Here is a 12,624-nt window from a genome sequence, read left to right on the forward strand (position 1 = left end):
GTTCAAAATGCAGGCCATGGGGTTGGAATGGGAAGCATAGGAAAAGAGCTGCTCAGGCTTCAGTGAACTACACTGGAGAGGTTACTTTAGAAAACTTTAGATAAACTAAGTTTTCTTAAGAGCAGCTTTAACTCAACAGCCTTGGAAGGAGTATTTGTGGCAGCACCAAGGAAATGGGCATATTTGATTAAGATCCATACCAGGTTTCTCCCATATTCTTAAATCATGTTAGAGTTGCGTTAGTCACACCAGTGTAGCCAGTCACTCCAAACAACCTGGACTAGGCAGGCTTCTTTCTAAATCCGGGAGGTCGTTTCCCAGGAAACGTTGTGCCGCGTTTGTCAGAGGGCAGCGTGTCCCCACACAGCTGAAGTGTGCTGCCCCCCGGTGTCAGACTGCGCCCAAAAGATTCAGCTCCAGACAGGAGAAAGTGCAGCCACATTTCCAGTTCTTCTTTACCCAACAGCCATCCTTATTTGCACAACACAAAGTTAAGAACATGGATTTTAAAAGAAAACTGTCCATTCTGGGCAGATGCATTTTGCTTCTCTTCTGCTGCTCTCTGCTGTATGAAGTCGAGGTAGAAAAGTTTTTTTCAGAGCTGCATGTCAGTCACTAACAGTTAAGCAATTTCTGCCAACCACTCTGATCACATTTATCTCAAACCTTAGCTGAGGATGTGTTTTCCACAGGTTTGAGGTGTAAACGCTACCTGTTTCACATCAAATAATGCACAGAGAAGAAAGCCTGCAGATGCACACAGCAACACTGCTACTAAAAGTCAGGGACTGTCAGTGACCATTGGGCTGGTCAACAGATTTCTCTAGCATGCCTAAGATGACAAGCATTTGATATAGACCCACTCGTCCAAGTGGCTTCCCCAACAGTTTAGAGCGACAAAGGAGAATGATCTAATTTGGGTCACCAAGAGAATGTCATTACGATCACATGATTATTCAAGTGATCAGGCCAGATAGGACAGAATTAGCCAGGCCAATGGTTCAGATTTCTCTACCAGGAGTCCGAGTCTTAAAATAGCCAAGGCACTAGTGCCAGCCACCTACCTGAACAGCCGGTTATTATCACCTGCACTTTCCTCTGAAACCTTCTGGCAAGCCTGACCTACAGCCAACAGCAGTAGAGAGTGTTTCATCTCAGACAGTAGAAGATCAAGACTAAATGCATGCCACAAAACCCAAACTGGAATTTCTTCAGGTCTCAGATCTGTAATATAATCCAAATTCCAATTGCACAGTCAAACTGCATCTTCAAATGGGACTGGCTATCTGCAGTCAGCTACGACAGGCTATGTCACAACAAGACTAAATCTTGACACACAACAAAAAGCTACACTCAATTCTCTGAACTTGTACTACTGTTAACAAAACCCTGCCTTCCCATTCCTGGCTCACCCACCCAGAGGCTTATCACAATATTGTGATGTGCTTATCACCCCCTGAAGCAGAAGATATCCTTGCTTCATGCAGGCAGTGAAACTAAAATACAGTGACAAGATATTGCAGGGCCCAAAGGACAACAGAACTCCTAATACAACCCAGACTGCTCTGGTTACTGATGCATCTTCTCAAAAAGCCTTGCTCACTCCGAGAACAGCTGCACATAAGCTAGTTTTCACCATTTGCTCCTCTCCACAGTTCAGCAAGAAGTCCCCCTAAAAGCAGCCACACTTTGCAAGTCCTCGAGCACTTTCTGAACCAGGCAACAGCACAATTATGGCACACCAAACCCCAGAGAATTACCAAGTTAGCTTTGCCTGGTCAGCCCAGAGGTAAAGCAGTACGTCAGTACGTGCACACCTGGAACCTCTGCAGCGTGAAATGCCTTTCACGCAAGCGCGCAAGGAATGAAAGCATAGCTGTGACTCTGGCTAAGCCACCAGCCAACAGAACAGTCACCCTACGTCCTCCACAGTAGGCCACACTCTCAAACACAAATCTTTTGCCTGCATAGGGAAAGGAATGGGAATCTTGAACGTGAGTGACTTCAGCCATCTTCCTCCGTCTCTTCTCACCACCTTCCTAATCCCAGTCCCTTCCAAGTCCTCCTCCGCAACCACTCCACATCCTGTCAAAGGCCGAGTTTCCCAGTCACTGCTGAAAGCAAGGCTGAAAGGCACTGGCTTGCTCAAGCAGTGTGGTATTCTGCCTCTGCCCTGGACAGTACAGGCAGATCTTGACTGATCACAAACAGGAGATGAAATTCAAGGTATGTCTTCCTTGGGGAAAAAATCCCGCACCTGCTATTTGTGTAACTGTGTGAGAACTCGAACGAAACACAGACATTCAGTTAAACAGAAGAACCTCTACAAAGAGCCAACACAGTTGTAAAATGGTTTAATTTTTTTTTTTATAACCTGTCATTAATGAGAAACGTAAGATACAGACCGCATCAGCAAATTCTGAATGGACAGCCTCACATTTTCTTTCAAAACAGTGAGTGATAGAGCCAAGATACAGAATTAACTGAAGGTTCTGGCATGACTGTAGGTGTGTCACAGCACAGGTGCTTGTGAGCACAAAGTCAAGAACATCCTCAAAGACAGAGAAGACCATAGGTCCCCTGATGTCTAAGCAGGAGGGGGGGGATTTTTGTGGGAACATATTTAGCTAACAGTCACAAGAGCATTCCAGACGCCTTTAGAAGACCTTGAACGGAATAAACAAGAAGACAAAAAAGAAGAAAGATGATAATAAAGCCAATTAGAAGAACACAAGTGCGCAATCCACGATAAAGGGAACTTGGCACAAAAAACCTCAATTCGGCAGTTTATCTTGACCAATTAGACTGAGACAAGTTTTGCATGTTTTAGTTGGTATAACCAATTATGTCTTATGTTTATGCGCGTGTACAGAGATGGTATAACCAATCATAGTCTATGCTTGTGCGCGTGTACAATGACTTTGCAGAATATGTGATTATAAATATGTGTGTGTTTTAGCAATAAAGGGTCATCTGTCATCTGCTTTCAACTTTACAGGCGTCCGTTTATTTCTACCTCCTGCAAATGGTGACCTCAGTGTGGCCCTGAGAGCGCAGAAGACACGGCAGGAGAAGCCCTGGTTGGAGGTACTGCTGTCGGCAGGACCGAAGCAGGGAAGCTGAGCCTAGGCTAAGAAGACACCTGAGAGGAAGGTGAGCAACCAGGGGCAGTATGGGGCAGAACTTGTCCTCGGAGGAAAGGGCAATAGTCAGACTCCTACTCCATATACTCTCTGAGAGAGGAATTCAATGTACTGAATCCTCCGTGAGAGGGTTATTGAAATGGTGCCGAGTTCAGGGCTCTCCTGTTGAAACGGCTACTGCATTTAAGCCTGACATTTGGGCAGAAATTGGAACAAAATTACGGGATGCGATCTCTAAAGGGGATCGACACGCTGAAGACCTGGTTATTACTTGGCGGTTGCTTTTTGACAATATACGATCCTTATGGGCAGAAAGAAAGGTGGAAGCGAAGGCAAATTTGATTTTGAATCCAAAAGTATCAGTGTCGGTAAATGGCGATGAGGACAGACACGATACCAATGAGTCATCTTGTTCGCATTGTCCCTCTGACTGTACTAGTCATAAAATGACATTACCGGATGGTTCAGTAAAAGATACACCGGAGCCAAAAAAGGCATCGCCACCTATTCTACCACCAAACCCTGAGAAGGAAATACGCCCGATTAAGCTGTCTACGGGTTTGTATCCACCTTTACCTGACAATGATGATAACTGGTCAGAACCTCCCCGAGACGATATTTCTTTAGAAAAAGAAAAACCGCCGCCAAGTTACGATGTAGCTGAAGATTTGGGCTGTGACCCAAGAAGTTACTGGAGAGAAATACATAAGAAAGCAGCAAGCAAGGGAGTGGTCGTTCCTCATGCTTATCCTGTTATGGTGAGGGCAAATGATCCAAATGAATGGAATCCCTTTTCATGGGATTTGATAAAAGAAGTGTGCAAGTCAGTCCATAATTATGGGCTGACGGCTCCTTTCACTGAAGCGCTGCTCGACAATATTTTCAGAGCTCAACTTTTGACTCCGTATGATTGCGATCAATTAGCCAGCATGCTATTAAAGCCAACTCAGAAAATGTTGTGGAGAGACAGATGGAGGGGACTGTGTGAAGAAGTTGCTATAAAAAATTTGGATAGACCCAATGATGACCCCATGAAGGCAATAGGGATGGATCACCTTATTGGGACTGGCAAATTTACTGATCCAAGATTACAAGCAAGGTTTCCCATAGAGGCCTTGAGAACTGCTTCACTAATGGCGTTTAAAGCAATGATGACTCTGCCAGAAGAGGGTAGAAATGTTATGTCGATCACGCAGATTAAGCAGGGTCCCCAGGAATTGTACGTGTCTTTCACTGACAGACTAAGAGATGCAATAACTAAACAGGTATCCAGTGTGGAGGCTCAGAATACCTTGGCACTAAAATTAGCAGTAGAGAATGCAAACGCTGACTGTAAAAAGCTTTTGATGGCATTACCCAGAGATGCCAGCCTTGTTGATATGGTTGAGGCATGTAACAAGGTTGGAACTACATCATTCCAAACGACTGCATTAGCAGAAGCGTTTGCGGTTGCACTTAGAGGGGATAAAAAATGTTACAATTGTGGAAAGCCTGGTCATTTAAAAGCACAATGTCGGGCTAAAGGGAAACCGAGACAAAATCATTCGCAGTATCGACAACAAACTGTAACACCAGTTCAGGTTTGTGCAAGATGCCAGAAGGGTGGCCATACAGCTCGTGTTTGCCATTCTAAATATCATAATAATAGCTCTCCACTACCACCTGTGGTGGGAAACGGCCAGCAGAGCGTGCCGGTGAACCGCGCGACAACACAACTTGTGGGAACAAATTCACCTGGAGCCGTAAATCCACGAGGTTTGCATTCTTTACAATTGTGGCAAATGGATGTAACACACGTACCTGAGTTTGGTAAATTGAAATATGTCCATGTGTCTGTGGATTGTTTTTCTGCAGCTGTATGGGCAACAGCGCAGACGGGAGAAGCAAGTCGACACGTCCAGCGACACCTGCGTTCAGCTTTTGCAGCACACGGCATTCCAGTTCAGATAAAAACTGACAATGGGCCATGCTACATCGCACAGCCAACTCAAAAGTTTTTTAGTCAATGGGCTATTGTACACACCACAGGTATACCACATTCCCCTACAGGCCAGGCAATTGTAGAACGCATGAATCAGACTCTGAAACGCCAACTGCAAAAACAAAAAGGGGGAGAGCAGATGGCTACTCCTCACGAACGATTGAACAAAGTTGTATATGTGTTGAATTACTTGAGATTGACAGATGGCAAAAGGGTACCACCAATTGTAAAACATGTGCAAGGCATGGTAGGAGATTTGTTTGACATTAATAGCAATGTTCAAGTTAGGGTTAAAAATGTTGAGAAAAATGTATGGGAAGGACCATTTCAATTAATAACCTGGGGACGAGGTTATGCTTGTGTTGTTACAGATCACGGAACAAGATGGGTACCAGCAAAGCGGGTAAAACCCTGGGACAGTCGTTACATCCTTGGAAAAACACTGAACCTAAAAGGACTCCTCCTCGCTGTTATGGGTGACACACATAAGGGAAGAATGGATGATCCACCAACCAAAACAGAATGTATGGGTAACCTTGGCGAACATAACGCATCAAGAAGCTATCTATTTTGCTTGTATATAGAAATGCTACAGCTTGGTGTAACTATATCTATTCCAGAATATCATGCTCTTTTTCTATTCCAGCTGTTTTACCTGCGGGGACGTTTTTAATTTGTGGGGATAGAGTGTGGGGGGGAATTCCATTGAAAATTAACAGGAGGCCATGTAGCCTCGGACGACTTACGTTACTAACACCCGATATCAATATGATTCACAGTAAAAAGGCTCACGATAACTGACACAGGGTTAAGTGGATAGCTAGCAAGTTTGGGAATTATGGGATGATTAAAAGATTTGCTTATGCATGGCTTAGTTATTCTAATTGTAGTATTAGCAGTTGTAATGATTGTACCATATATTATAAAAATAGTTGAACATATGATTGCAAAAGCATTTCATGTAACTTGGCTTGCACAAAAACAAAAAAGGGGAGTTGTGGGAACATATTTAGCTAACAGTCACAAGAGCATTCCAGACACCTTTAGAAGACCTTGAACGGAATAAACAAGAAGACAAAAAAGAAGAAAGATGATAATAAAGCCAATTAGAAGAACACAAGTGCGCAATCCACGATAAAGGGAACTTGGCACAAAGAACCTCAATTCGGCAGTTTATCTTGACCAATTAGACTAAGACAAGTTTTGCATGTTTTAGTTGGTATAACCAATTATGCCTTATGTTTATGCGCGTGTACAGAGATGGTATAACCAATCATAGTCTATGCTTGTGCGCGTGTACAATGACTTTGCAGAATATGTGATTATAAATATGTGTGTGTTTTAGCAATTGTATTGGGTTTGTGTGGCAAGGTTTTGGTAGCGGGGGGGGTTACACGGGTGGCTTCTGTAAGAAGCTGCTGGAAGCTTCCCCTGTGTTCCAGAGAGAGCCAATACCAGCTGGCTCTAAGACGGACCTGCCACCGGCCAAGGCCGAGCCCATCAGCGATAGTGGTAATGCCTCTGTGATAACATTTTTAAGAAGGAAAAAAAAAAGTTGAGACAGACGGAAAACGGCAGCCGGAGAGAGGAGTGAGAACATGTAAGAGAAACAGCCCTGCAGACACCAAGGTCAGTGAAGAAGGAGGGGGACGAGATGCTCCAGGCGCCGGAGCAGAGATTCCCCTGCAGCCCGTGGTGAAGACCGTGGTGAGGCAGGCTGTCCCCCTGCAGTCCATGGAGGTCCACGGTGGAGCAGATATCCACCTGCAGCCCGTGGAGGACCCCACATCAGAGCAGGTGGGTTCCCGAAGGAGGCTGTGACCCCGTGGGAAGCCCGCACTGGAGCAGGTTCCTGGCAGGACCTGCGGATCTGTGGAGAGAGGAGGCCACAGAGCAGGTTTTCTGGCAGGACTTGTGACCCCGTGGGGGACCCACGCTGGAGCAGTGTGCTCCTGCAGGACTGCACGCCATGGAAAGGACCCATGCTGGAGCAGTTCATGAAGAACTGCAGCCCATGGGAAGGACCCACATTGGAGAAGTTCGTGGAGGACTGTCTCCCGTGGGTGGGACCCCACGCTGGAGCAGGGGAAGAGTGTGATGAGTCCTCCCCCTGAGGAGGATGAAGCGGCAGAAAATAACATGTGATGAACTGACCGTAAACCCCATTCCCCGTCCCCCTGCGCCGCTGGGGGGGGGTTGGTAGAGAATCCGGGAGTGAAGTTGTGCCCAGGAAGAAGGGAGGGGTGGAGGAAAGGTGTTCTGAGATTTGGTTTTATTTCTCATTACCCTACTCTGGTTGATTTGTAATAAATTGAGTTAATTTCCCCAAGCTGAGTCTGTTTTGCCCGTGACGGTAATTGGTGAGTGATCTCTCCTGTCCTTATCTTGACCCACAAGCTCTTTGTTATATTTTCTCTCCCTTGTCCAGCTGAGGAGGGCGAGTGATAGAACGGCTTTGGTGGGCACCTGGCATCCAGCCAGGGTCAACCCATCACAGCAATAAAGGGTCATCTGTCATCTGCTTTCAACTTTACAGGCGTCCGTTTATTTCTACCTCCTGCAGATTTGTGAATAGATTCCTTGCCTAGGAAACGCTGAAACAGTCTAGTCAAGACGAACTGAGCCAGGGCAGCAGAACCACTAGAAGCTCTACCTCGCCAGTTTTTGAGTTGAGGAAAAACACAGCTACAGCCATCAAAATTCTAAGCCTACTTCTGTTTCCTCAGGTTCGGTCTTTTTCTTGGCTGTTTCTTTGGTCTCTGCACAGCATTCTTAACAGTGGCAGGGGGCAGCCTGAGAGTTATTTCATTGTCCTCTGCGTCGTCATCCACCTGAGAAGCTTTCCGGCGCTCGAGCACTGTTGGAGTACAGACTGGAGTAGGATCCTGAAGAGATCAGAAAAACATGATTCATTGCAAAGCATCTGCCAGAGAAAAGTTGTCACTGCCTCTGTGGTACCACAAGACACCTCAGTCCAGCTCTCCTTCAGAACTTCCATGTCAGGGAAAACTGTTTTCTTGTTATAACTAGCTATTTTTGTAGGCAGTATTTCTTCAGACAAAAGTGTCATCTTCAAAAAAGTGTATGTGAAAGGCAAGTGTAAATTAAATCACATTTTCTAACACATCATTATGCACATTTTCTTTCTAAACTTTGTATTTCCTGACTCAAAGCACTAAGAAAGCCAAGAGGAAAAGAATCAGGTTAAAAAAAAAAAAAAGTGTATTTGAGACTGGCATACAGAAATGCCACACTCAGGCCCAAAACTGAGCTGAAACATCCCAGCTTCATTCTCTCAGTGAGTTCTCAGAACTCAGTTGACCGAATGTATGAGTTATCCTGTCTTGCCCACAACCAGCCCTGTCCCAATTATCAGAAGTAAATCCAGTAACATTAAAAAAAAAAAAACAAACAAAACCAAACTCACAACAGCGATGAAACGAAACAGAAATGTTAATACCTGACAGACTTTTCAGACTGTCAGTGCCCAAATCTCAGCCCTGATGGCCTAAGCTTTCCTTTCATCCTACTGCTAGTTTTAGCTGGCCTTAGTTTTCAAAATACTGTAATACCATCCCGGGACACCACGAGGGAGGAGGGACAGTATAGTGTGTAAATGAGGAGAGACAGCACTAGACTGCATTAACAGTTCAACTTCCTTTTTGTCAAAACAGGCTGGTATTACAACGTAGCGCAGACCAACAGGAGGATGCCAGCAAGATCATTTTGTACTGGCTTAAAGCACAGGTGTAGGTGGCGTATAGGTGACTGTCCCCAGCACCCTGTGTTTCTCCAGCCTCCAGTTAGTGCTGCATAGCGGAGGCTGACAGCAGATACATTGCTGCCTGGACGCACCTTGGGACAAGCACTGCTAGTTACAACACGCTGAGCAGAAGCCTTTGCTCCTAAATACTCCCACAGGAGAAAGAACTGGGAGGATCCAACCACCCTCCCCTGCTCAAGAGCGTTAATCTGTCTCAAAGGCGCTACTTTTGGCATAAAAATCTCTCGAGCAAATACGTTCTGGGTACTGAAATTAACACAAAGAAACCAGCTGCAGACCTGAAACATCTGCCCCAGTGTGAACGGTGGGGCGTGGTGCTGGGCACCACCAGGACTGTTCAGTCTTACCTGGCTGCTCAAAGAAATGTTCAGTTTTGACTTCTTGGATGTTTTAACTTTTTTTCTCTTTATGGAAAGCTCCTGTGCAGCCTAGGAAGCAAGACAGATCAGGTGGATCACTACAAACTTCCTTGTGTGAAGATGCAAACAGTCACTTAACGGTCTATTAGGTTTGTTTGCTTCATAACTACAAAATCTTTGCTACAGCAATTAGGTTTGAATTAATAAAATGACTTACAGTGCCACAGAGGTGATCTGGTTTGAATGAAAACACCCAAAGCAACGTAAAAAAAGCTGCTACTGTGCATTTTTAAAAAATGCCACGTTACACAGTATTGCTTAAAATTCAACTACTTCACCCAAGCACTCTGCAAACAAGCAACACGCTTGGTTAACATAGGCAGGGTCAATGGATGGAAGCTCTAGTCTTGGGACCTGCCTTCAAATACCTACCCTGCCAAAGCCTCCCCCCACAGGGCTTGGGCAAAGCCCCTGTCACTCTTCTGTGATCTGCAGACAAACATGAAAACCACAGAATATCCAACTGTTTACACTAACAGAAGAAAAGGAACATCTTCCCTTTGCTGTTACTTATTTACTTCTCTAAAAGTACACCTACACGTACATACAGCACAATCCAGAAACAGCACTACACTAATTTCCAGGAGGTAAGTCTCCCTGGTGCTCCAGCTCTTTTACCAGTTCCACACAAAACACACGATTTTCTTGTATTTAGCACAACCTTAGAAACATGTTGTGCATAAAACACTCATTGAAGCGATGCCAAACTTACAAATCCTGGGAAGTCGTAATCGAACCCCTTTTCAGCCAGTCTCTTCCGTAAAAGTTTCTCCTTTCGCAGCAGTCGCTTTGTCATCTTTGCCTTCTGAACAAGTGAACGTATCCTATTGTACCGCCTGACCGCTGGCTGAGAAGGCTTCCGAAATATTTTGTCACTGTTTTTGAAGAGGTTTTCATGGACCCTTTCAGGAGATATGAACTGACCTGCATCATAAACATATGACATCAAGTTATAGCAGAGCTACTCTTCTCACCAAACACACTCACATAATGTGATTCGGTTCTCATTATAACATTATCCACTGCTATAGGAGAGCAATAGTATGGCATTTTATGAACACAGAGGATTCAAAGTAACCAAACACTCATTTAGTAAGAGAACTGATAACGGATGGATGGAAGAAAAGAATGCTTTTTCAGTTTCACCCAGAAAACAGAGAAACTTGTTTTTCAAAAGTTGATGCATATATAGCTCATAATCCTTTACAAAGCAAGTGTTACTGTCACCATGTCTGAGAAACTCGCTCATTTAATTAATCTTTTAATCGAAAAAGCCCTTTATGTCTAACTACACAGACAGGAGCTGCAACAGTTACAAATGACAAAGAATTTCCACGTTAAAGGAACTGCTTCCACAGCAAACCCCACTGCTCCCTCAGACCTCATGTTATGCGATTACACAACCAGCATTATCAGCCTAGAAGAAAAACAGCAGTAGCGACCAAAAGGCTGCTGAGGATGTTCTTTACACATGAAGAAAAGGAAGACAAGCTCAGCCTCACAGAAAACCCTTTTGGGACAAAACTTTGTAAAAAAAACCTAAGATTCTCCAAACAGTCCAAAAAAACCCACAAAAGTAACTATGAATTCCCTTTGCACGTTAGAGGACTTACCCTTCGGCTTATACTTACACTTTAGCAGTCTTTCAGAAAACAGGTAGTTGTTCATTGTGTCTGCAACAATCTTAGCCACGTCATCGGACTCGAACTCTATAAATCCATAGCCTTTGCTAGCTCCAGTCTGCAAGCAGCGACAGAAAGAAATCTGAAACAATGCTTCAATAACCAAAGAACTGTATTAAAATTATTTTTGCTTCCGAAGTCATAGCCTGTTCTCAGCTAAACACGACTAATTTCATAAATTTCAGTGAAATCATGAAAAGCACCAGATTTAGCCCTGAATTGGTATGGCATTACTCATAGTTATACACTTGCATATGAAACAAACCGCTCACCAATACCTATTTGTTAAAAAAAAAGCTGCCCTGCATCGTTGCTGTTCTGTTGTTACGAAGCTTATATAGCAACATTATAACGCGATTATCAATCCAGAAATGAGAAAAAGTTAAATTTGTTGAGCACAAAGCAACAAGAAAGCTAAAACAGAGTCTCTTCCGTGACATTTCACGTTCTACCTTGAATTAGTGTGTTCTGGCAATGCTCCTCACGTAAGCATATCTAATTACGGGGAAAAAAGGGGCTACGTTAACCGTCGCTGAAGCTGCCTATTTGCAGTCCAGTCCAGAGAACGCCTCGCACGCTGTCCACCTGCCCGACAGTCGCTTTGGAAGTCTTGAGACAAGCACGGTGCCCCCCTCCGCCCACGCCCGAGACTGCAACGAGGTTTTCCCCGACGGCGGGGCAGCAGGCAGGGGGGCAACGACACACGGAGCCGCCGACGGCTCCGGAGGGAGGAGCTCGCTCCGCGCACCCACCCCGCGGGCTGCATGTGCGAGGAAGACGCCTCAGAGGCGGGGACCGCCCGGCCGAAGGCGGTCGGCTCTCGGGCACGGCCCCGGCGGCAGCAGCGGGGAGCAAACGGGCACGTTCGGACGCGCCCGGGTCTGTCTCCCGGCGAGCGGCGGAGACCGAGCGCCCGGGGCCGGGCCGGGGTTTTACCTTCTTACTCCTCGAGAGCCGGAGCCGCTTCACCGTCCCGAACTGCTCGAAGTACTCGTACATCTGCGGCTCACAGAGCCCCCGCGGGAGGTGCCCCACGTACACCACGCCCGGCGTCAGCTCCTCCTGCGGGGCACAAGGCGGCCGCGTCAGGGCGGGCACGGAAAGGCCAGGCCGGGCCGGGCCGCCCCCGCCCCGGTAGGGCCCTGCTCACCTTGGCCGCCCGGTTGTTGCGGACCCGCTGCACCTTCTGCTGGAACTCGCGCTGCAGCCGCGGCTCCAAGGCCAGGAACGACGGTGCCGGTGCCGGTGCCGGTACCGGCGCGGCCGCCTCCGCCGACACGGCCTCGGCCGCCGCCGCCATGCTGCGCTCACCGCCGCCACCGGAAGCGCGTCACTCCCCTCGCACGCGGTCTGGCGCGGCGGCAAGGGCGCGCAGGCGCAGAGCAGCGGGGTGCTGTCTCCTAGCAACGGGGCACGGAGCTGCCCACCGGCCCCCACCCGCGCGACGTCGCGTAGCAACGCGGCGCCGTCACCGGGCGGCGGGGCCCTCGCGCGGCCCGGCGGGGCACCGGGAGGGGGGGCCCTGAAACACGGGGATCACACACACACACGGGGACACACACACACACGGGGACGGGGACGGGCACACACACACGGACACACACCCGCCCCGGGG

The 12,624-nt window shown here is 46.9% G+C and overlaps 1 protein-coding gene across 1 annotated transcript; it reads right to left on the reverse strand.

Annotated features, from left to right (window-relative positions):
• Positions 1–7,646: 7,646 nt before the first annotated feature.
• NIFK (nucleolar protein interacting with the FHA domain of MKI67) lies at positions 7,647–12,344 on the reverse strand. Its single transcript, XM_030018016.2, is given in 7 exon segments — positions 7,647–7,856; positions 7,859–8,009; positions 9,256–9,336; positions 10,040–10,251; positions 10,959–11,067; positions 11,946–12,071; positions 12,160–12,344. Coding segments are annotated over 7 exon segments (867 nt in total). The 5' UTR covers positions 12,310–12,344; the 3' UTR covers positions 7,647–7,818.
• Positions 12,345–12,624: the final 280 nt, after the last annotated feature.

This window comes from Aquila chrysaetos, chromosome 6 (assembly GCF_900496995.4).
Source record: "Aquila chrysaetos chrysaetos chromosome 6, bAquChr1.4, whole genome shotgun sequence".
In the NCBI taxonomy this organism is placed as follows: Eukaryota; Metazoa; Chordata; class Aves; order Accipitriformes; family Accipitridae; genus Aquila; species Aquila chrysaetos.